General features: G+C 42.2%; 1 protein-coding gene across 21 annotated transcripts in view; it reads right to left on the bottom strand.

The window, feature by feature from the left end:
• Positions 1-25709, bottom strand: part of KCNMA1 (potassium calcium-activated channel subfamily M alpha 1) — a 731255-nt gene that overhangs the window by 414962 nt on the left and 290584 nt on the right. For all 21 annotated transcript variants that reach the window (XM_073686045.1, XM_073686039.1, XM_073686043.1 and 18 more), the window contains exon 4: positions 1831-1924. In XM_073686045.1, coding sequence (XP_073542146.1) covers positions 1831-1924 — 94 coding nt within the window. The remainder of the gene's footprint in view (positions 1-1830; positions 1925-25709) is intronic.

Below are 25709 nucleotides of genomic sequence, written 5' to 3'. Positions count from 1 at the left end.
CTCATCAGCCCCAACTTCAAGAAAGGCTTCATTGTGCAAACGGATGCCTCTGAGGTAGGTCTAGGAGCGGTACTGTCACAACAGGTGAACGGAGATGAACATCCGTTCAGCTACTTGAGTAGGAAACTTACCCTGGCAGAGAAAAATTATAGCGTAGTGGAAAAGGAGTGCTTGGCTATTAAGTGGGCCTTGGAGTCCCTATGCTATTATTTGCTCGGGTGATAGTTTCGCTTGGTGATGGACCACTCACCATTGGTTTGGATGACAAATGCCAATGAGAGAGGAACGCTCGAGTCACCAGATAGTTCCTGTCACTACAAAATTTCAATTTCTCGGTGGAACATCGGGCGGGGAAGTCGAAAGGGAATGTGGATGCCCTGTCACGGGCACCCTGTATGGTAACAAGTATTCAACCCCACAAGTTTGAACAGAGGGGGGGATATGTAAGGTAGTGAGAGGGATCATATGCGAGGTACGGTATGTGTCTCTATAATGTGCAAAGAGGCATATTGAACCTGCTCGAGTGCATTGCTGTCACAGACACAGCTGTGATTGCAGTGCAGAATAAAAGTAAAGTTTGAACTTGGTCAAGCTATTTTGCTAAGTTGGATTTAAGAAAACCTGGCATGGGCTTCTATTCTTGGAGTGGACTACAGGATGGCAGTGGGGTGGTCCACTCCCTCCAGCCCAAGTCTTACAGGTGGCTCATGGCCACAGATTCCTTTTAAAAACCTGTAGCAAAGGTTTGGGCATGTCAGTGTTGGGATTGCTAGCAGTATAGCAGGAAAGCTCTGCAAGCTTGTGTGAGGCTGAACACAGGCCTGTGAAGGCAACATATCTGACGCACCCTAAGTGACACGGCGCGTCCGTCTCTCACGGCAACAAGGTTACACGGACTGTGTGGATATCCTGGCTGCGATCCGGATGACAGCTTTTGAGTTGTGAGTTTTTGCCAAATAAAGCCGATTAAGTTGAACTTTCCTTGGGTCACTGCCTCATTACCGCACAGTGTAAACACCGCCACACTACAGTATGTATCAGTGACCAGGCTTCCTTTAAGGAATTTAACAGAACATCCATGCTAAATGGATCCATGTTTCACATAAGGGCTATGTAGGATATTTTCTTTCTAGCATAGTACATTAAAAGCTTACATAATATGAGTGGCAAGATTAACCAGGATTTTACCCATTATCCCAAAATGCACGTTGGCCAAATTAGGGCTATATGAATTCTAAAACATGTTGCTGCTAGTTTTGTAGAACTTTACTTTCTCCGCACGAACCAGTGACGAATTTGAGCATTCTGCTGAGATCACAGTACAGGAGTCGGATGCTCATACAGATCAGTGTACCACTTATAGTCCAGAACAGCTCATTTACATATAAGAGAAACATGGATTTCTCACACATGTCAAGATATCATATTATTCAGCTTCATATGACCTACGATGATTGTCGTTGAGTTGCTCAAGACATCTTTTTGTTATTGTATGTGAACATCTAATGTTTACCTCCAGAGGATGAAAATCTGTCCCAATCCTGTGATAATCACACAGGTACAAGGTTTAATACCTGACACAGCTCGGTAATTATGCTGTTATTTCTCTTTCATCTGTGTATCCATCAGAACCAATATTTATCCGCTGAAAATAACATCAAATTCCTGTAAAATAATGTCAGAACTTTTCCCCATGCAATGAAAAAACTGTAATGCTAAAACCAGAAAACCCCGTTAAGCGGCTGTTTTCTTTATTATTCATGTTCTAAACTAACAAGAGCCCCTGTTAAATCTTTTATAACATTTTAACATGTTAAAAATGGCACTTACCCTCAGGCCAAAATATAGCAGGAAGAAGATGTTGAAGGCCATATCTATCTGAAGAGTGAAGTCCTTGTAGAAGTTTTGGCAGGTTTCAATAGGGCTGAAAGACACATCAGATAATTATTAAATTATTTCTTATTGGTGTATTAAATGTTTTCCACAACCCAAAAACACAGAATTATGGGGACTGCGGGAAAAGGCTAATTGCAGCAGTCAGCGTATACAAAGCCGCTCCATTCTAATGGGGATAACAATGCCCCAATCAAGCGATCTGTGTGGTCCCAGCAGTCAGACCCCCACTAATCCATAAGTTAAAACAATATTGAAGCAATATAATGTAATAACACAACAATTACACAATTTAATACAATTTAAAGAGATTGTCTTATCACAAACACTGGTGGTATATCTCTAGAATATGTAGCCAATGACCAGTTGGTGAGGACCCAACCACTGGGACCCCTTTAATTAGTAGAGCAGCAGCAATGCTAGGAAAGCAGATTTTTTTTCCTTTTAGCTCTACTTGGCTTGGGAACACATGGTCATCCTTTGACCATAATAGTCTCTTGGAAATAGCTGAGCTGAGTCTCTAGAAAGTGAAAGGGCTTTGACAGCTGTGAGATGCCATCAATGTCAGAAATTAGACAACTTCTTTAAGGAATGTCTTACACATTAAAGTATGATAACCAAAGGAGAGGAAAGTCTTAGGAAAAAGTTTTGTTAAAAGAAAGATCTTAAAAGATCATGTCAGAGATGCCAGTATGTCCTTTGGTACTTCATAATGATTAAAACCTACTTCTTTGTGCAATAAATGAAGACATCGCTTAATAAAATATAATTAATATATTCAATATTTAATAGCTTTGCCTTATGTATTATTAATATTTATTATTACTTCTTTATGGTTTTAAAGATATAACATGGTCAATGTAATCAAGAACAATCACAGACAAGTTTCTTCCATAAACACAGTCATGTCCCAGTTCTAAGAGCTATCATTCATGACCAATGATTAGTTTCTGACCCATATAATATACATATCAAGATATGAGGTCTGCCTTTATATCTCCTGACCCAAACTCAACAGCTTGTATACTCTGTCAGAGGCTGTTAGCGCCAAAGGGCTACCTTGGATAGATTTGGCTCCAGCCTCTCTATTTGACAGGTCACAGTGGAAACCCGGAGCCTGAGGCAAGGATTGTCAAACAGTATCAGGATGTATGGAAAAAGGCAATATCATCAGGTAGAAGAATGGTCAGAAAGCAACCAGAGGTCTGAAAAAAATAATCACTAGAATAACAGGAGCTGAAACAATGAAGTGAACCAGAGCTAGTAAAGCTATAACTGGCAACTCCCAGCAGTGATCTGGGAGTTTTACTAGGGTTTGGTGCTTTCCTACTGGCCATAGCAAGGCGATGATTACTCCAGCTGGACAGCACACACACCCACACTGCCAGGTCACAGACACCCTAAGCTCTATAGTTGGACAAAGCCTGTACCACCCAGAGCTTCCAGTTCCCACGTCTCCTCCACCACCAGCATCGCCCTCAGAATGAATACAGTCTGCTGACAGATGCAAATGTTGTTGGAGCAGGTCCAGGAGGAGATGTCACACAGTCTTATAAATGCCTGTGAGGCTGTTTATGTCGGGTCGGCAGACCAGTAACCAGAATGTACATCATGGACAGTACAGGGACTTCTGATTGTAGCCTAAATGGTTTCAGACAGGCCTCAGAGCAACTTCCCTGGGAGCCAAGATAATTAGAAGATGTTATTCCTATTTTTAAGTCAATGGTGCAGATTTACAAATATTGTGTAATAGACTACATAAACTTAGACTAGACAGTCTTAAAATGCACCAAATATATCAAAGTGGCTCTTGCTGGATGATGACTATGGCGTATTTTTAGACTGTAATGTAACTACACACCACCTGTTAGTTGGCTTACTTTTAGACCCCATTTAAGCCAAAAATTTGGAGCATAGCTTCAGCAAATTTGCTGAAGTTTACATACACTTAGCCACACTTCATATGTTAGACAGTTTATAAGTGTTTAGTGAGGTGCAGCAAGTGTCTAAATACCTTATTAAATGCAGCACATGACTACATTCTATTTAAGAATACTGGCATTTTTTCACTCATAAAGTTCCGAAAATAACTTACAAAAATTAAAAGAGGCCTAGATGCTCATGATGAGAACATATTTTACCTCTATACTAGTTACTATTGCAGCCACACCTACAAGACTGTGTACAATTTTGGTTTCCAGTATATAAGGAGACAGCTGACCTAGAGCGGGTGTAGAGAAGAACGACCAAGGTTATTAAGGGAATGGGTGGATTGTAAGCGTACCAAGTTTTCTTATTGTACTAATGACATCAAGATGCACCAAATTCATTAAGAGGCACAAAGTACTCAATGAATTAGGTACAATTACAACTGGCATGAGCCTAATCATAAATGCTGCTGCAGTTAGTGACTGGAGAAACATTTTTTCTGGCAGAAGGTATGCCACATCTTTTCAAGAATCCAAGTTTTGCTACACCCTATCCCACCTCTGCTTTGCCCAATTTGGCAGAGCTTGGTGAAACTGGCATGAAAATGCAAAAAGTAAAAGTTTTTACACAACTTGTTAGTTCACAAATATTTTGTGACATTTAAAGGTGCTTTGTGCTAGAATTCTGGTGAAAACACCTTCATGAATCAGGCCTTGTGTGCTGCTCTACAATTAGCGGTCGAAGGAGGTCTTACTCCACTTTCACACAGGTTTCAGCAAACAACCTATCCATCTGTGTGTGGGCTCTCTATATTTTACTATGGGTTTCTGATAGATTACAACCATTTTCATTTCTCACAATCATTTCCCTCAGACAAAGCAGGCTTTTTTTTGCTAATTAAAAGTATTTATGACTTTATTCAAACTTACATATATATTTATTTAGTTAGTTAGTTATTTCTTCAGAAAATCCATTTTGTGGTATGTTAGACCGCACAATGATAAAACTTATTATATCTATATGCATGGCTGCATAATATTATGTTAGACCCAAGACCAGAAGAAAAACAAAAATAGCTAGACAGCAGACCAGAAAAAAATATCAGACTCAGATTGAGTGCAGTGCTGTAAAATTCATTTATATTCATGCTCCTATGGCTTCTTGCCTTTCAGCTGCCAGTGCCCACCACTGCTGCATTGTGTCCTGATGAAGGCCAATGCACACCTGAACGAGAAGATCCTGCTGATACGCTAAAGTAGATGGAGCTTTACCACCCTGATGCCAACCCTAGATTACATCACCCCAGGGTGATAACAATGTGGTTTAGGATTCACTTGCTGCTTGTGTGCCTCTTTATCACATGACCTGGGAGACTTTGTATTAGGGCCCCCAACTATCACAGATCTTTAATATTAATAGTCTTTTCATATGGAGCAAATGGGACCTTTTGGGTCCTTCTGGTCTTCAGGGCCTGGGTGCGAATGAAACTCCTGCACCTATTTACGCCCCTGATTATGACTATCAGTTCTTTCAGAATATAACACACAGTATATGATCCTTTCTGTGTTGGCATATTTCCAATTAGTGAGGGTGTGAGGGCCCAACCTCTTGGACCTCTGCTAATTCTAATAATGAAAAGGATTGTTCCACAGATCCCTACAGATAACGCCTCAGTTATTACATTGAAGAGGCACAGTGTGGGGTAAGCTGGGAAGGCACCTCATTCCTGCAGTGCCTTTATTCAGAGGAGATGTATACAGATATATGACACATTATTCTAGGCAGCACATGCAGATCATTATACATACAGTATATAATAGACTTGGATTCTATAACCAAACTAATGACTGGATTAGCTCATAGGTGAACATGAGAAAAAACAGGCTACAAGCCTGATGTGTTCATCACTTGTAAAAATTGTATCAATACTGAATTTAAACATGAAGGGTTAAGATAATAACTGAATTTTCTTTGCCATATCTCCTTAAAAGTCCCATTAATAAAGTATGGCTGTGGCCAAACGAGAGCTCCAAGAAGCCATCAATATAATGGATGGATCTGTCCCTTCATGAATAGCTGCAGAGTAATTAAATGTGTCTCTCTTCCAGCAAAACTGCATAAAAGTCCCATGCCTTTCAGCTGAGCATCTGACATCTCCAGAGACGCGGCCTCTTTACCACAAACACTACATGGATTTCATTGATGCATTCAGTGACTGTGTGCACTGATCAGGTACACAACAGACTTTTATTGAGTATCTTGTACCCTGTTGAGTCTCAGGGATGTGAGCGCTCATAGCAGAGTGTCAAACGGGAACATATTAAAACCACTATTGTGTTGCTATGAAAAGCTTCATGTTTTTGTGCAGCAAAAACCACACTAAGGGCCCATGACGCGTAATTTACTCAACGTCCCTTCACGGACACCAGTAGCGTAGCTACAGGGGGGCAGAGGGGCGGTTGCCCCAGGCGCTGTGCTGAGAGGGGCCCACCTGGAGCTACTGCTCCTGTAAACTATATCAGCGTGCACAGCGCTGATATAGTTAAACCCTGCGGTAGTGCAGGGAGGAACGATTTTCCTGCACTACCCCTGCCGGTTCTGAGACAAAACAGCTGACAGGGCATCACTAGGCACAGTCCTATCACAGGTTTTGTGGCCGCAATGTAGTAGCCACTGTCTGCTGCACAGAAGCGCACACACAGGGCTTCCCCAGAAGGGGGTATTTGCATACCTCTGTAGCTCCGCCTCCCTGCTCCCAGTAGCTCCACCTCCATGTTTCCACTGCAGTGCCAATCAGCAGAGGGAGATGCAATCAGGAGTGCAGCACATCTGACCAATCGGCTGCTCCTGCCGTTACTCCCGCCTCCTGTCTCTTGGGGCCCAGCAGCCGGTTCCTCCTCTGCTGCTCTGTAGACCAGGCCTGGCTGTATGGCAGCGTGGGGGCCAGTGGAGTCCTCTGTGCTCTCTCTCCCCTGCACCCCAGGTATTGAATCACTGGTAAATCTGGCATGACCTTGCCTCATATATTAATGTGATTTCACTGCTGCAGGCTATCACCCCAGACATATAGATATGCCCTACAAACCTATATGGCTATGATGATTTTGTGGCACATTGCTGTTTTGTAGGGGTGACAGATCCATTCATACAGCCATTGATTTATGGCATATGAGAGATGCATATATACTATGTTATTGATATATACTGTGTTATTGACAGCTTAATGAATTACTGCTGTGCGGCCCATGTGTCCATAGCTACCAGTACATTTGCACTTTCCCCCCTATTCTTCCTGTTAATTATTGTCCATAAAGAATATTTTTATTGAGATTATACAAACTTTGTGGCCTTTTTGATTGTCTTTTTCTTCTCACTGTGGTTTCCTTACTAACCTATAAATCAGAAATGCCAGGAAGTGCTGCTTCCATTATTTCTTTCTATCTATCTATCGATCCATCCATCCATCCATCTATCTATTTATCTACTGTCTACTGTCTATCTATATCTATCATCTATGTATCTATAGAAAAAAATGGGTGCAAAACGTTCTAAACGATTGTCCCGTTGTAAGATGAATAAAAAATGAACAGCAGGCAGAAGTCCAAATTATGCAAAGAAAAAGTGGCCTTTTATTAGCCCATGTGGAGCGGCTGGAGAAAGGTTATTTGTAACCAAAACATCTCCGCTCCACATGGGCTAATAAAAGGCCACTTTTTCTTTGCATAATTTGGACTGCTGTTCATTTTTTATCTCTCATCTATCTATTGAGGAATATATCAACTTTAGTTATTTTATCATTTACACTGTGTTCCAAATTATTATGCAAATAATATTTTCTCAGATTTTCCCAAATTACCTATATGAATTGCAGTCATTGATAATGCCCCGTCTCATGCTGCACATAACACATCTGCATCTCTGGCTGCTATGGGCATAAAAGGGGACAAACTTATGGTGTGGCACCCATGCTCCCCTGACCTCAACCCCATTGAGAACCTCTGGAGCATCATCAAAAGGAGTGTCTATGATGGCGGGAGGCAGTTCACATCTAAGCAACAGCTCTGGGAGGGTATTCTGTCCTCATGCAAACAATTGAAGCAGAAACCATCCAAAACCTGACAAATTCAATGGACGAGAGAGTTCAGAAGCTCCTTTCGAACAAGGGGTCCTATGTGCAAATGTAACATCACCTAGAATAAAGTTTTGAGTTGAAAACTGTTTGATTTCAGTTTGTAATAACCTGCTAATGCTTATAATTTCAAAAATGACCATTTTTTTGTTCTTTATTAAAATGAAAAGGTTGAAAACTCTGCTGTGCATAATAATTTGGAACATGCATTTTGAGTGCAGTTTGAGTTTTTTATTTTTTTTAAAATATACTGTTATCATAGGCAGTTTGTACAAAAACCTTTCAATTGTACTCTAATAGTTATTTGACTGGAAAATTACAATGACTGCAATTCATATAGGTAATTTGGGAAAATCTGAGAAAATATTAATTGCATAATAATTTGGAACACAGTGTATTTTTTAAACCATATATTCTTTCATGAGGCCTTTTTTCAATCACTGGACAACATTTTTAAAGAAGTTTCTAAACTTTTTTCTAATATATGACAAGGACTGATACACCATGAAAATTTTGTGTGATTAAAGGGAACTTTTCACCAGAAAAAATTCTATTAACCTGCAGATATGATGTTAATTTGCGGGTTAGCCAAACACTGCTGGTAGAAGGTGAACTTTATTCTCCCCAGCAGCGTTCAGCATTCAGGGATGGGGGGCGGCACGGGCTCAGTCACCACTCTGAGTATACAGAGAGGTCGCTGTTACTGCGCCCCCGGCCCTGACAGACACTCCCTCTGCATTAGGACTGGCTGTCAGCCAGGCCGGGGGTGCAGGACCTGCGCCAATGCCGCCATCGTGACTGAATGCTAAACGCTGAAGGGGGGAATAAAGTTAATTTTCTCCTGGCAGCATTCAGCTACGTGCAGGCGCCGGGCAGCATAATAACGCTATTAACCTGCAACACATCAGTGTTGGTCTTTCTGTAGGGATTTTTTTTCCAGTAACGGCGTAGCCATCTCCTGAGGTTCCTCTATACCCACGATTAGGCTGCTCCACCGTAGTTGTAATCAGAGTTATCAGTCAGGGGCCCACTCAGATGTTTCGCCCCCGCTGAGCTGAACCCCTAGCTACGCCTCTCACTGACACAAATGTTGAATCAAGAAGCAATTTGTAAAGAGAAGGGAGACAAAAAGATATGTATAGATTTTTACTACAGGAGACTATAGTAATTACTCTTTTGTCCTTGCAGAGTTTTCCCATTCACCTCTGGTTACTTTTCATACGCTTTCTACCTTACCATTGACTTCCTATATTGTGAAATAGCTGTAAACACAGTTTACCCTTCTACAGCCCAAAGATCCTGTACAGATCTTTACATATTTGATTTCTGTGTTCCGGCATCCATCCCTTGAATGGTACTGAATAATATTGTCACTGAGGTGTTTTGCGTGTTATTTTGTCACTTTTGTGTTATTTATGCCAGTATCTGCGACAATGCAGACTAGCCACACACATCATAACTATCAGCTAAAAGCATGTTTAGGTTAAAGCTATACCCCCCAATATTCCCAAAGACACGTCTACACTGCTGAGGTTTTATGGAAGCCCAGGTTGCTTTGATAGCAGCCTTCAGCTCATCTGCACTGTTGGGTCTGGTGTCTCTCATCTTCCTCTTGACAATACCCCATAGACTCTCTATGGGGTTAAGGTCAGGCGAGTTTGCTGGCCAATCAAGCACAGTGGTACTGTTGTTTTTAAACCAGGTATTGGTACTTTTGGCAGTGTGGCAGGTGCCAAGTCCTGCTGGAGAATGAAATTTCCATCTCCAAAAAAGCTTGTCGGCAGAGGGAAGCATGAAGTGCTCTAAAATTTCCAGGTAGATGGCTGCGCTGACTTTGATCTTGATAAAACACAGTGGACCTACACCAATAGATGACATGGCTCCCCAAACCATCACTGATTGTGGAAACTTCACACTAGACCTCAAGCAGCTTGGATTGTGTGCCTCTCCACTCTTCCTCCAGACTCTGGGACCTTGATTTCCAAATGAAATGCAAAATTTACTTTTATCTGAAAACAACACCTTGGACCACTGAGAAATAGCCCAGTCTTTTTCTCCTTGGCCCAGGTAAGACACTTCTGGCGTTGTTTATTGGTCACGAGTGGCTTGACACAAGGAATGCGACACTTGTAGCCAATGTCCTGGATATGTATGTGTGTGGTAGCTCTTGAAGCAATGACTCCAGCAGCAGTCCAGTCCTTGTGAATCTCCCCCAAATTTTTGAATGGACTTTTCTTAATAATTCTTTCAAGGCTGCGGTTATCCCGGTTGCTTGTGCCCCTTTTTTTACCACACTTTTTCCTTCCACTCAACTTTCCATTAATATGCTTGGATACAGCACTCTGTAAACAGCCAGCTTCTTTAGCAATGACCTTTTGTGGCTTACCCTCCTTGTGGAGTGTGTCAATGACTGCCTTCTGGACATCTGTCAAGTCAGCAGTCTTTCCCATGATTGTGAAGCCTACTGGGACACACTAAGGGACCTTTTTAAATGCATCGGAAACCTTTGCAGGTGTTTTTTGTTAATTATTTTTATTTACTGAGATAATGACCTTTGTGTTTTCATTGGCTGTAAGCCATTATCATCAACATTAACAGAAATAGACACTTGAAATATAAAATTATGTTTGTAATGACTCTATATAATATATGAGTTTCACTTTTTGTATTGAAGAACTGAAATAATTTAACTTTTTGATTATATTCTAATTTAGTGAGAATCACTTGTAAATCTACCCAGTTCATTGTTATACAAATTTGTGATTGAGAATAATGTCACATTTCCATGTAGCTGAAAAGTGGGGCCCTGAAGTTGGTTACTGGTGGGCCCTTGGCACCCCAGTCTGACACTGATCATATACATTTATACCCAGAAGGTAAATGTCCACCAATTCCAAGTCCTGCTCACAGGTGATACCACTGTGGCCTTTTCCCAGCTTATCCAGCATGCCATTACTTATCTAGAGTGTGGGGAAACAAAGACATGGCCTAAAGGCCAACAGACATACACGGATGGTGAAAGTTTAACTATAAACTCCCATGATCAAAAATGTATCTGCTTCTGCAGTATTCACAATATGTTTTCTACATTGTTCATGGAGGCGAACACCCGGGCGCATCAATAACCTCATATTCTGCTGTATTGTAATCTCTTAGTTTGCTATTGCATAAACAAAGGGGTTGTACTTCATTGTAAGCGTCTCTTGTGTCTGCGTATTAATAGTCTCCCAGACACTGAAATCCATTTCCAGCTAATTTGGGACTCCCCAGACAATGAGGGGAACTCCCTTAGTCAAATTACAGTGACATACTCCAAAATGGAACCAATGAAAATGTCAAGCCATTCCACACAAAAAAAACAGGCCTTCACACAGCTCCATTCACAGCAACAATACAAAGTGATGGCTCTCAGAAAATGCCAAACTGTCTTTGAAAGTTTTCACTTGGCAAAAGTAATTAAGCATAACAAACTTTACACATCTGGTATTGCATTAATCACACTGGCCCACCAAGCAAAGTTAATATTTAATTTATACCGCACTGTGAAAAACATAACACTGAAATCCAAAAAACTAGATAGTATTTATCCAACCACCTCCACATACACAGCAAAAACAATTAGAGATAATCAATAAATTATATGTTAGTGCCATGTAAAATACAACTTGTACCACAAAAAGCAAGCCTTCCCTCATACAGTTGTATCAGCAAATATAAAACAAGTGTTAGGAAAATAAAAATTGACAGGGACATACAGTAGTGTTCAAAATAATATCAGTCCAATTTGACTAACCAGATTAATCACTGTTTTTGGTATAAATTATATTACCACATGTCAAACAATTTACCAGTTGGTGCAGTAGAATCTAAGAAAACCAACAGACTCAGCATTCATGATCTGCATGTTTTTGTCTGTGTATTTGAATAATTAATTGAAAGGGGGTGTGTTCAATATAATAGTAGTGTGGAATTCAATTATTGAGGTCAATCATTCTATGAAGAAACAGGTGTGAATCAGATGGCCCTTATTTAAGGGGGAAGCCAGCACATGTTGTACATGCATTTCTCCTTGAAAGCCTGAGAAATATGGGTCGTTCGAGACATTGTTCAGAAGAACATCATACTTTGATTAAAAAGTTGATTGGAGAGGGTAAAACTTATAAAGAAGTGCAGACAATGATAGGCTGTTCAGCTAAAATGATCTCCAGTGCTTTAAAATGGAAAGCAAAACCAGAGAGATGTGGAAGAAAACGGAAGACTACCATTCGAATGGACAGAAGAATAGCCAGAATGGCAAAGGCTCAGCCAATGATCAGCTCCAGGATAATCAAACACAGTCTCAAGTTACCTGTGAATACTGTGACAGTTAGAAGACACCTGTGTGTAGCTGATCTTTTAGCAAGAAGTCCCCGCAATGTCCCACTGTTAAAAAAAATACATGTACTGAAGCGAATATAATTTGTAAAAGAGCACATCAACTGGCCTAAAGAGAAATGGAGAAATATTTTATGGACTGATGAAAGTAAAATTGTTCTTTTTGGGTCCAAGGGCTGCAGACAGTTCGTCAGACGACCCTCAAACTCTGCATTCAAGCCACAGTACACTCTGAAGACAGTGAAGCATGGTGGTGCAAGCATCATGATATGGGCATGTTTCTCTTACTATGGTGCCGGACCTATTTACCGCATACCAGGGATCATGGACCAGTTTGCATATATTAAAAATACTTGGTCATGTTGCCTTACGCTGAAGAGGATATGCTCTTGAAATGGGTGTTTCAACAAGACAACGACCCTAAACACACCAGTAAACAAGCAAATTCTTGGTTGTAGTCCAACAAAATTGAAGTTATGGAGTGGCCAGCCAATCGTTGGACCTTAATCTGAACACTTGTTGGGTGACATAAAAAATGCCGTTTCTGAGGCAAAGCTAACAAACGCCAAAAATTGTGGGATGTTGTCAAAGCATCCTGGGCTGGAATAACAGTTGACAGGTGCCAGAAGGTGGTTGACTCTATGCAACATAGATGTGAAGCAGTTCTAAAAAACTGTGGATATACAACTAAATATTAGGTTAATGATTCACAGGAATGCTAAATCCTCAAAAAAGAGGACATATTGTAAGTTTGTAAAGACAAATGCAGACACTGCTATTTTGTAGAACAGCCCAATGTTCATTCTTTGTTATTTTCTGTAAAATAGTTAAAAATGATATACATTTTTCTTCATGTTTTGAATTAGAAAACAGTGTGCAATGATCTCAATGCCTGGAAATAAAAACTAGTATAAAGAATGTGTGCTTAACTCATGTTTTTGAACACACTGCTATTATTTTGAACACTACTGTAAAACACAAAATAGTCAGGTCTGTAAGTGGTTAAACAGAAATCTTGAAGATGGTGAGAGATTGAAGCGGAAAATATGATTGAGTGTTGCATAAATCAACATTATGAAAGATTAAGCTTTACTTACACTGAAATCATTGCAAATCACAACATTTCATTTCTATATTATTCTGCAACAGCAACATTAGCACGCAAGTTGGTAAATCACATTTTCCCCATTGAAGCTGAATAATACATAATGCTGAACTGATTTGCACAGAAGATATTGTACATACCAGATTACGCTTGTGAACTAAGGGTGTAAGAAAATTAAGCAAAAATTAAAGTGGCTGTTACACGAAAAAAGCGCAAAAAATACAGTTTACAGCACCAGCTATACATCATTTCTGTATATGAATTTATGGTCACCGGTATCAGATCGAGATGTAACATGTGATTTATTTAACCAGTTTCCACCCTGCTTAAATCAAGGGGCTAATCGCCCTAGTGTCTGTCATTTTCATTAACGTTGAGTAGACTTTGCTAATCGCTTTGCCCCCAGGATGGACAATTGGTTTCCAAGTAGAATGCAAGATAAGCGCCATCTTCAACATAATCTGCATCCCAAGAATATGGATGAAGGAGAAAATGTGGTTGAGATTAAGCAAAGCCATTTATCTTCATAGACCACATGGCCTGTGGGATACAAGCAGGAACATCTTCAGCATCAATACACCTGACCTGCTTGCATCATCCCGCCGAAAACTCAGGCTACAGGCACTGGGTACTACTGTGTGCAATGTGTGTACCGCTGTGTGTGATGCGAGAAGGGGATTAGATATTTTTTTCTTCTTTTTCTTGGGGCACTTTTCATGAGACCTTTAGGAACACATGTAGTTCACTTTTGTTAAAGGGGTTGTCCAACATTTGAGACTTTTTTTTACATTTAATGCATGTATTTGGGACTAAAAATCATTTTACAATTTGTTTGCATTTAAAATTTTTCACTGTTTATCAGCTCAAAAAGAGCTCAGAACGTGCCGAAGGGTTTCTCAGCTAACGCATTTTACAGGCAGCGATAGACAGAACAACACACACAGGCTACAGAAGGCAACTACTGCAGCATTCTTAATGAAATCCAAGAGCAAAAATGATTTTTAGGACCAATTATATGCATTTAAGTAAAAAAAAGTCTACAAATGTGAACATCCCTTTTAAGACCACTCTTGAGGACTTTGTTTAGTCACAATTGTTTTGGGAAGAAATATGTCGGCACTGTACATGGTCAAGCACTGTTGGAGGTATAATTCTTGGCACCAGGGGGCACAATAGTTGCCACATTTATTTTTGGAGACACTATGTGGACTCTTATTATTTGAAGCACATTTGTAGCCACCATCAGGGTAATATCTGGGTCACATTTGTGTCAGCAAATTCTGTATGAGCCACTTTCTTTTCACGGATATATTTTGTACTTGCTTGCGTTGCACTATTATCTTTAGGAAATAATCTGTAGAGAAATGTTTATTTTGAGGTGACTATTGCTATGTCCCTATTATTTTCATGGTATTTCAAAGGCACATAGGGTGGCATGTCAGACACAGTGTGGGATAGCAGCGAGATAACACTGTTAGAGGACTAGGATGCAGGGATGAGGAGTTTGTCTTGAGAAGGCTGGTAGGATGATGTAACAGTGAGGAACGTTGTATGTCAACTCTGAAAATGAACCGTGGCTGAAACAAGTTTGTATAGTGGTCTCTGACAAATGAACAAAAATAAGGAAATAATGACAAATAATGTCTACGATCAGAGAAGATGCTGCAGGATGTTTTTGTTGAATATTTTGCATGTGACTTAAAAAGTGGAACAGTATCTTTTAGGTTCTTTGCAAAGCCCCATATAATGTTCACACTCTACCTTCTATGGTTCTGCCACAAATCGCTAACAAACAGACTTCAAGCCCTGTCAATGGTGAACTTTAGACTACTTTGCTAATAGGAATTGGCATGATATAAAGGGTTAAGTGCTTTGGCCGTTCATGTTTAATTCCACTAAAAAAATCATGTTCCAGTATTACTTAGGGTGTAACGTCAGGTTACAAATACACAAGGCTATATTTTACTCTTTGCTCGCTATTGTACAAGGTGCTGGATAACCCAATGTTTGGCAATGGAATATTACTGAATGACCCTTTATGGGGAACCAAGCCCTGATTATTATGAATTACAGCAACTGTCTGCTTCCATGTATGTCCTGGAAAATCAGAGCTGTCCATGGTTGTTTAAATAACACGGTGGATAAATTCATACGAGAAAAAAAATAACCTCTCCATCCAGAAAGTTTAAGTACTTCAATCTGATTGAGCCCACACAGACAGAAAGACAAGCTGAAGAGCAGTCCGGGATGCCCTGTATTATGCAGCGCTTAATTAAATGGACATGACATGACAGATTAGCAAAACAAGTCGAGGCAATGCTAACTCCGATACATCACACCGTGCTATATCCACTACAGACTAGGGGGTAAGGTTTATATGTAATGAGTGCAGGACCGATACTTGGTCCTGCCCTGTACACGAGGACGAATACACCCTCATTTAGCGAGTGTGCCATGAAGTTCTAATTTATGACTTTTACTCGTGCACAAAGAGTCATTGTACTTAGAAAGTTATTTACACACTGCTGAGTGCCCAGAACTTTGCAAAAGCTTCCACCCAGCGATGTGACTTAGTAAACATGTCCAGTGAATGCAATGCTAATATTTCTTTCTTTTACTAACTAAATATTTAAAAATAATCCAATAATATTGTTTATGTACGTATTATACATACTCAACATTTACATTTCATGGTAATGTATGATTTTGTTAACTACAGCATAATAAGACCAGGCCGCACATGGACAACAGAAACTATAACATTGTTACCAAGCTGAAGGCTAAGAGAATTACTTCAAAGTGAAGATAAACCATGTACTGTCATTTTAGGACTGCACGGTACAGATTTACCTTTACATACCATAATCCCTGTGTTTTTCTCTGAAATTTAATAAAAAAAACAAACAAATTAATATTGGACTTTGATTAATGGGCATCAATCTGACATAGTATTGGGAGTCAAATAGGGCTCGTCACTGTATCACAGGGCTCCATAATTAGTTTTTGGGAAAAATGCTTATGTGATGAACAAAGTACATACAATTGTGGCCAAAAGTTTTAAGAGTAACACAAATTTTGTTTTTCACACGTTTCGCTACTTTAGTTTTTATAGTGGAAACTTGCATTACCTCTTGATTGTTATGAACAGTGATCAGATAAATTGCAAAAAAGTCATTCCTTGCCATAGAAATTAACTTCTTCACAACAACCCAATTTCCATATCAGCCCTGCCTCAAAATGACCTGCTTACGTCATTTCAGTGATCTTTTTATTAGCTCAGAAGAAAGTGTTAAGGACAAGGCAGCTGATATCACTCTTTCATGCTGATTTAAGATAGATAACATTGTCTTTTTTTATTATTATTATTATTATTATTATTTATTTTTAGACCACCATTGATTCCATGGTGCTGTACATGAGAAAGGGTTACATACAAGACACAGATAGATTACAGTCAGGGCCGGCGTCGGGGCAGGGCAGACTAGGCATCTGTCTAGGGTCCCCACTCCCTTGGGGCTACATCAGAGTGATTAACTGACTATCAAGAACTTCAAAGAGAGGTTAAACTGCTGTGAAGAAGGCTTTAGGGTGCCCAAGAAAGTCCAGCAAGTGCCAGGGCCGTCCCCTAGACTGGACTCAGCTATGGGATCAGTTAAACACCAGTGCAGAGTTGCGCCGGTATGGCAGCAAGCAGGTGTCAGTGCATCTTTACACACAATGAGGTGAAGGCTTTAGGAGGCTGGTCTGGTGCCAAGAAAAGGAGCAAAGAAGCCACTTCTCTCAAAGAATAGGACTGGGGTAAAGTTATTCTCTCTGATGAAGCCCTTCAAACTGTTTGTGATATCTGGAAGAATGATTGTCCAGAGAAGTAAAGGCGATATCTACATTGAGTCTCATGTTATTGTAATACCCCAGAGTTGGGTATACCTAAAGGACTGTATAGGTTAAGTGTGTTTTAATGTTATAGTGATTCAGCACTTTTCATACTAGTTTGTACAGTAACAGTTAACATCCTCACCAAGGCAGGTTGCCAAGTGACTAGTTGGTGGGTGGAGTTCTGCATACAAAAGTGAGGTTGTGTGCCCACTATGCATTTTTCAAGCGTTTTTGATGCGGAATTTCCGCAGCGTAAATGCTTGCAAACCGCTTGGTAATCCGTGCCCCATGGTCCTCAATGAAAATCTGCATGTTCTGTGCCCATGTTGCAGAATTTTCCGCAGCCGATTTTCCTTGTGGAAAAATCCGCAGCATGTCCATTATTTGAGTGTTTCTGCATGAGGATTTGAGGTCCCAATGCATTTGAAAAACGCAAGTCAAATCCGCATGTAAAAACGCTGCAAAAACGCGTCAAAAATGAGTGTAAAATCCGCAAGCATTTTTACTGCCAAGAACATGCAGAAACGCTGCAGAAATTTTCAGCTTCATTTCTGCATCGTGGGCACATACCCTTAGACACATATAGTTAGAGAGTTTGTCTGAGTTGTTGGAGAGAAAAAGATGTAGGACAAACGAGTAGGAGAGTAGGAAGAAAGAGTCCATAGTGGGATGTTAAGCAGAGAAGCTCAGTGAGCACCACTAACAGCCATGGTCAAGCATGTAGGGGATTTCTCCCTTGTTCCTATCAGGCTGCAAATGGAGCGGTAACTTAAGGACCCAACATGAGGGAGCACCAACGTCTGCCAATTGGGATAATTGATCACCTGATTTCTACAGAGCACACACCTGTCTATTGCTGTTGCACGTGTGCCCAGAACTCAAGATCTACATTCAGCCATTGGTGGTTACTCATAGGAGACTACGGGGATAACGTTATTTAAATTGCACTTCATGTAATATGATGGCTAGTGAGGATGGGACAGTGAGGCCTAACATGGATAGACTCTGCAAGGAACCTCTATAGCGTTAGTACTGAACACCAGACATTAGACACCTGGAGGGACTTACTTGAAACCACTACTCATTTGTACCCATCACTCTGCCGGATGTTGTCTGTAATATGGAACTGCTTTACCATCAACACGTGTTGCCTGTACTGTGCTCCTTTTTGGCTGTTTAACCCCTTGAGATGTGAACGAGTAAAGTTACCATCTGTTTTACCTATACCAAAGTCTCCTGGCTTCAATATTTCTCTCTCTTCGACCTCTGTCCTCAACCCTGTCTCCCTCCTACACCAACACCATGGGGAACGTTCACCACATCGCACACAACCATGAGGGGACAGGAGAATGACATTTAACCCCCACAGCTGTGTGTCCCTACAATGCTATAATGTGCCTCCGCAGCGCCAGGAGTCGGGTACGGCCACCACCGACCGTGTTATCCGGGGACCAGAGAGGATCCAACCCATACCCGGTGTACTGGAGGGTCTAGGCTCTGTGATCCAGTGCCTGCTACATTATGCCATCAGTAAAAGATCCTAAGACTATTCATATGTGGATTTCCTTTTCATACACAGAATTGGGCTCACTCACAATTTTTCCGAAGAACACTGCCATAATTAAACGATGCTTTCAACAAACTATTCAGAATATGAAACCAAAAACCAAAATATGAGTAATAAACCTAATGAAGGAAAAAAGAACAAATGGGGTTACCAATTATATATCGATATGTGAGAGTTTATTGATAAATAAATACGCAATGGTAGGGCAAAGTCATACTAAAAGACACATCAGGAAAAAATGGTGGAAAATGATCCAAATAATGGATCAAAAATCCTTGATGTGAGAGGGATCCTTAATGACAATCATATACATGTGAATCATGTAGGAATCACAAATAAATATAATACAAAAACACTGACAAGCAAGGGATAAAGGGCTATATAGCTAATAATGTGCTGAAAACTATGCACAAACCATAACATTTCACGTTCATAATGGTACAAACAATAAATAATGAATACACTTTGGGACATAGTGAACCCAGAAAAAGTACATATAAACTACATACAGTATAATAGTAATAGTACAAACACCATATAATGCATATACCTTGAGACATAGTAAGCCAGTGAAAAGTCAAATAGAGGACTGGGGGGAGGGGCGCACACTGGCACCTCGACGCATATAACCTCTGTATATGATTGCCATTAAGGAGGATAGGTTAGGGGGATCTTTGCCTCTCATATCAGGAATTTGTTATCCATGCTTTTTTTTAGTTTGACTTTTACCATCATGTATTTAGTATGACCCCACTATTATTGTATTTATTTATTAATAAACGTTATTCACTTCCTGATGTATAAATTGGTAGCCCTTTTGTTCTTTTTCCTTCATTGGGTTAATTACTCATATTTTTGTTATTTTCCCAACTGGAAAATTATTTTAGTTTTGTATTTTGTTAGTTTAGGGGTTTTCTTTATTGATGGAGATTTTTATAGGTTGGTATATTCAGAATAAGCTGCCTGTGTGTACATGAGGAATAACACCCTTTGTGGGGATTATATGACTTAAGTCCTGCATTCTCACCAGTTTCCCCCTCTCAATGCTCTATTCACGGGGGCTGTACAAATTGTGCGCTAGATCCGCCCACAAAGTATGTCCTGGCGCTAGCACTGGTGTCAGGACATAATCTTTCATTGCACGCACCTCAGCATGCGGTAGTGAACACTGCTCACAGAGCAAAAAGAAATGAAAAGGCCTGCGGCCATCAAAACACAGCTGCCGGCTAAAGCACAGGAATCTGTCCGGGAGTCGGAGAGAAGGTCATCGAGGGCTGTGAATGGCCCTCAGGCCTGAGGTTCCCCATCCCTGCCATAGAGGAAAATGGGCTGTCACATGGCACCTTCAGTCTGTCTCCTCTGAGCAAGACGTACTTTTTTCACAGTAGATGGTGAGTTCAGGAGGTACGTGGGGAGAGGGGAAGAAGTGGCTTTTAAGTGGGGAGGGAAGCATAGGTCACTGATTAGATGCAATACAAAGTTTCTTACAGTCACTTGTACTTTTGATCTGTGCAAAGTTTGTTGAAAGTACAGTTCCGTTTTAAAGAATGAGATCTAATCATCCTCCAAAAGCAACTTCCTCCCATCAATCCAGGAGCAATAGGGTGATGATGCTTTCTCCAGGAAGATGGAGACCATGTCACAAAGCAAAAGTGATAGCTAAGTGGCTCGGGGGACAAAACATTAAAATTTTCATTCATAGCCAAGAAACTCCCCAGATTTCAATCCCATAGAGATCCTGAGGCCACTCCTCAAAATGTGAGAGGACTCCAATCACTGATGAGACAAGTATGGGCTGTCATAAGTCTGGATATGGCCCAGAAGTTAATATCCAGCTGCCAGGACAAAGGGCAGAAATCTGGAAAAATAAGAGTCAGCGCTGGAAATATTTAGTCTTTACATAAATGTGGCACCCCAGGGGTCTGGTTTCCACAGTAATAGCAATATTACGTCTGTGAGCAGGTGGGAGGTCTCCTGGTCAGGAATCCTATGCATGCCACACCTCCTGCCCAGTCCTGGGAGGGGAAGAACTTCCCCTATATAAAACTAGGGCTGAGGCAGGGTTAGGGAGAGAAAGAGCAGAGAACACAGACAGAGACACAGTCTGGTCTGTAGTGGAGCAGCTTTAGGAACAAGAAAGATCAGGAGCTCTGGGGAAGTCGTGCTAAAAGGAATCAGGGGCTGGCAGCTGTAGAGCTTGCCCTGATTGAAGAGTTACCACCGGACCCGGAGTCCGAGGCTGTGGGGACTAATCCTTACCCAGCAGCAGAAACCGACCGGCAGGGGATTTCAGGTCCTCTGGCCAAGAAACCCGAAGGCACGGTCACACGCGTGGGACCAGCACCGCCGTCGTGGAGCGGAAGCCACTAGAAGGCCCCGAGTCACCGGCCATACGGGTGAGCACCACACGGTACACTCAGGGACGTGGGCTACTTTTACCCGCCTCTAGCAAGGTAGCCAGTAGAGTACAACTAGTTGGGGAGGCCTACAACTCCGCCTGGCCAGGGGAGATCCCATCAGCTCATGGACTGACCAGGCCCCGATCGCTAGCCAGTACTCCGGGAGGGTCTATTTTTGTCACCAGTAAAGACCCTGAACTACACAGCATCGTCTCTGAGTGGTTCCTGCTACCCCCATCATCCACGTCGGCTGCCCTGAGGCCATACCCCTCCCGTTGGGGGTTATACCATCCACGCTGCCCAATCCTTCCACCGGCCTCAGCGGTCTGCCCTGCAGCGGCAGCTCCATAGCTGCATTCAACGGGTGGCGTAGTCGTCCAACATCTACTGCTAATACTCAGCCACACAGTTTGACTCCCTGGGCACGGACCGGGTCACCGCCACGAGACTACTACCCCCAACAGGCCCGGCTCCGGGTAGTCCCCGCGTGCGCAACGCTACACCAAGTAGGCCCAGGGGCGCGTCATAAACTTCATATATTTGTCAATAAAAGAGTAAAAATGTATGAAATACTGAAAATTGTACTTCTGTAACCATAGAAATCTACATTAGCGCCATACTAAACATTGCAGGTTCAGTTTTTTTACATCTATGGCCCAAACACAGAGGAGAAAAAAAGAACAACTCTTCTGTTACTTTTGGTTGGACTTGTACAAGAGTGCTAATAATGGCTTCTTATTATCCTGGGAAAGATAGCTGCACCATACAATTTTATATTTCTTTAACTTCTACAGCCACATGTGCAGCATTGCTAGTTTGGTATAAGTGTTTAGATATTCTTTGACTAAGTTCAATGAACTAACAAACATTTTTCACAAAAGTAATCTCTCCAAAAGTATTGCCATTGGTTGACAATTGCAAAGTGAGATGCCAGCAGCGGATCTTGATGATTTGACCAAGTGTAACCAACACAGCAGACTGAACAGAACATTCCTCAGACAACCATTAATATACCTCACTGATAGCAGACTAGGTGTGTAAGTGTTGACATTTTTGCACATGGTGCTCCTGAACAGGATGCGAGTCCTGAACAGATGACACTGCTGGAGATTTTCTGATTTTTAAGGGAAGTAACCATGATGGGTTTTTCATCTGCTGAATTAAGTTTCCTTGGCCAACCACAGCATAGCCCATTTCTTAGTGTTTTTTCAAAAGAGCTTGAACAACACATCTTGAAACCCCCGTCTGCTTTGAAATCTTTGCCTGGTTGTTGCAGTATAACTACCTTGTGCTTTCTTTCTGTAACAGTCTCACTATGGCGTATGACCAGTGGCATAAAACTGTCTTCCACAACTTCACATTTGTAGCACAGTTTTGTTGTTTCTAACCCATTTAAAGCCTCCTACACAGCTGTTTCAGTTAATAACTTTTTTAACCTACATATGAAAATGATTATCTTTATTATCTGTCTGAGTATTATCCACACCCCCATCTACCTCCGATCTATGACTAGTGTTGAGCATTCCGACACTGTAATATCGGGTATCGGCCGATATTCGCGGTATCGGAATTCCGATACTTAATTCCGATACTTTTACAATATCGGATACCGGAATCGGAAGTTCCCATAATGCCTGCGCTCTGCAGTGTCTGTGAAGGATGACAAGTTGGATGGCAGCGCGATCCAGCCTGTCATCAGAATGCCATCCCAGCGGGGGAGAATTCTCCTGATTGTTTAAAAGCCGGCGGGCGGTATAAAGCCGCCGGCTTTTAAACAATCACACAGCCCCATACTGCTTCCCCGCAGCCTCCCACCCCGATCCTCCGCTCCCCTCGCCACCTCCCATCCCGATCGTAAGTTAGGACCGGGCGGGGAGCGCAGCTCCAAGGAGCGGGGAGTGAAGGACCCGGGCGGGGAAGCCGGCAGTGAAAAGACTTCACCGCCGGCTTTCCCGTTCTGTGCTGCGCTTTCCCGCCGGTTATTTCAAATGAACAGCTGAGGTATCAGGTGATGCCGATCAGCTGTTCATTTGAAGTCGCCGCGTTGCCCTCAGAGGGTTCATGTGAGTTCATGCTTGACTGCATGAACTCACATGAACTTTCCCACGGCCGCACAGGTCAGCCTCACCTCCCAGACCCGTCATGATTAGTGTGTGTGCGGGGTGTGTGTGCGATGTTTGTGCGGGTGTGCGCGGTGTCTGTGCGATGTGTGCGGGTGTGTGCGGTGTGTGTGCGTGCAGGCAGACATAGGCCGATGTGACACTACTACTCCCATCGGCCTATGTCTGTCCCCCGTCCACTCCTGCCAGCAGGATCAGCTCGATGGGAGCAGTAGTTCCCATCAGACTGATCCTGCTATTTAAATTGCCCTACTGTGTCCCCAATAAATGTTAAATACATGTCATTGGTGGCCAGTGGTTACCTAAAAGAAATTAGTTCATACATTACCTGTCCCCGCCGATCGCCACCTAAAATAAAGTAAAAAATAAAAAACTACACCTATACTCACCAGGACACCTAATTCCCCGAAGCCATCGATCTCCTGTAATAAAATATAAAATAATAAACCACAACCTTATCCTTACCCCTCCGTAGCAGTCCACGAGTGTCCCACGAAGATCTCCAGTTCAGAGCAGCCACATAGAATGTGACCGCTCTGAACCGCTGCCGCCGCTAGAATGACGGGGCCGTAAGGGTTCACCGGAGTTCAGGCAGCGCTGCTCCGGTTAGCTCCTTTACGGCCCTGCTGTATCGTGAGAAATTCCCACGGTACAGCAGTGCCGTAAAGGAGGTCTCCGGAGCTGCGCTGCCTGAATGCACTCCGGTGACCTCAGTCAGTGGCTCCCGCTGCCGGGAGCGGACGTGTTCCCGGCAGCGTGAGCTTACAGCAGCCATGCACAGCTGTCACCATCTCCAGATGTGACAGCTGTGCATGGGAGATCAGCGCAGGAACGTGGACAGGTAACTATTATTTTTAGTAAACTAAGAATTAAATAAAATTGTGTGTTTTATTTCAAATAAATTATTTTTTTCTGGGTGTAGTGTGTTTTTTCTTTTTAACACTTTGTAGGTTAGTAATGGGGGTGTCTTATAGACGCCCATCATTACTAACCTGGGCTTCATGGCAGCTGGCGCTGACATGAACCCCACCACTATTACCCCCTGCCACCGCACCAGGGCAGCGTGGAAGAGCGAGGCTAAGTGCCAGAGTTGGCGCATCCTATGGATGCGCCATTTCTGGGGCGGCTGACGACTGGTGTTTCTAGCCTGGGAGGGGGCCAATATTCATGGCACCCTTCCTGGGCTATTAATATCAGCCCCCAGCTGTCTGCCTAGCCTTTTCTAGCTATTAAAATAGGGGGGACCCCACGTCATTTTTTTTGGGGGGGTCCCCCATTTTAATAGCTAGTAAAGGCTAGGTATTCAGCTGGGGGCTGATATTAGTAGCCTGGGAAGCTCCGTGGGTTTTACCCCCTTCCCAGGCTTCAAACATCTGCCCCAGCCGTCTGCTTAACCTCCGCTAGAGACTAAAATTATGGGGGATCCCACGCCATTTTTTTTTTAAAATAAATCCATTATTTTAACACTAAATGACATTTGAGGAGTTAATAAAGATGCAGTCCCTAAATTATTATTTATTTTTTAATTAATTTTTCCCAAAACTTTTGACGTGGGCTTCGCCATATTTTTGTATGCCAGCCAGGTACAGCATCCAGCTTCTCTGAACGCGCCATTTTCCGGGGTGGCTGCGGACTGCAATTTTCAGCGGGGAGGGGGGGGCGGCAGAAAGCTTGGGTCTCCCTGCGCTGCAGATTCCATCCCCCAGCTGCCTAGTTGTACCTGGCTGGACACAAAAATAGGGAGAAGCTTCACGTATTTTTTTTTTTAAATTATTTCATGAAATTCATGAAATAATTAAGAAAAAAAGGGCTTCCCTATATTGTTGTGTCCAACCAGGTACAAATAGGCAGCTGGTGGTTGGGGGCAGCCCGTTCCTGCCTGCTGTACCTGGCTGGACCCAAATATAGTGCAAAGCCCCACGTCAATTTTTTTTTAATTATTTCAGGAAATTCATGAAATAATTAAAAAAAAATTATGTGGGGCTTCGCCCTATATTTGTGTCCAGTCAGGTACAGCAGGCAGGAACGGGCTGCCCCCAACCACCAGCTGCCTATTTGTACCTAGCCGGACACAACAATATAGGGAAGCCCTTTTTTTCTTAATTATTCCATGAATTTCATGAAATAATTAAAAAAAAAAATACGTGGGGCTTCGCCCTATTTTTGTGTCCAGCCAGGTACAACAAGGCAGCTGGGGGCTGGAATCCGCAGCGCAGGGAGGCCCAAGCTTTCTGGGCCCCACCCGCTGCAAATTGCAGTCCGCAGCCGCCCCGGAAAATGGCGCGTTCATAGAAGCGCCATCTTCTGGCGCTGTACC

This window comes from Phyllobates terribilis, unplaced genomic scaffold (genome assembly GCF_046119375.1).
Source record: "Phyllobates terribilis strain yellow unplaced genomic scaffold, ASM4611937v1 Scaffold_5__5_contigs__length_657084704, whole genome shotgun sequence".
In the NCBI taxonomy this organism is placed as follows: Eukaryota; Metazoa; Chordata; class Amphibia; order Anura; family Dendrobatidae; genus Phyllobates; species Phyllobates terribilis.
This window is presented reverse-complemented; position numbering and strand designations above follow the sequence as displayed.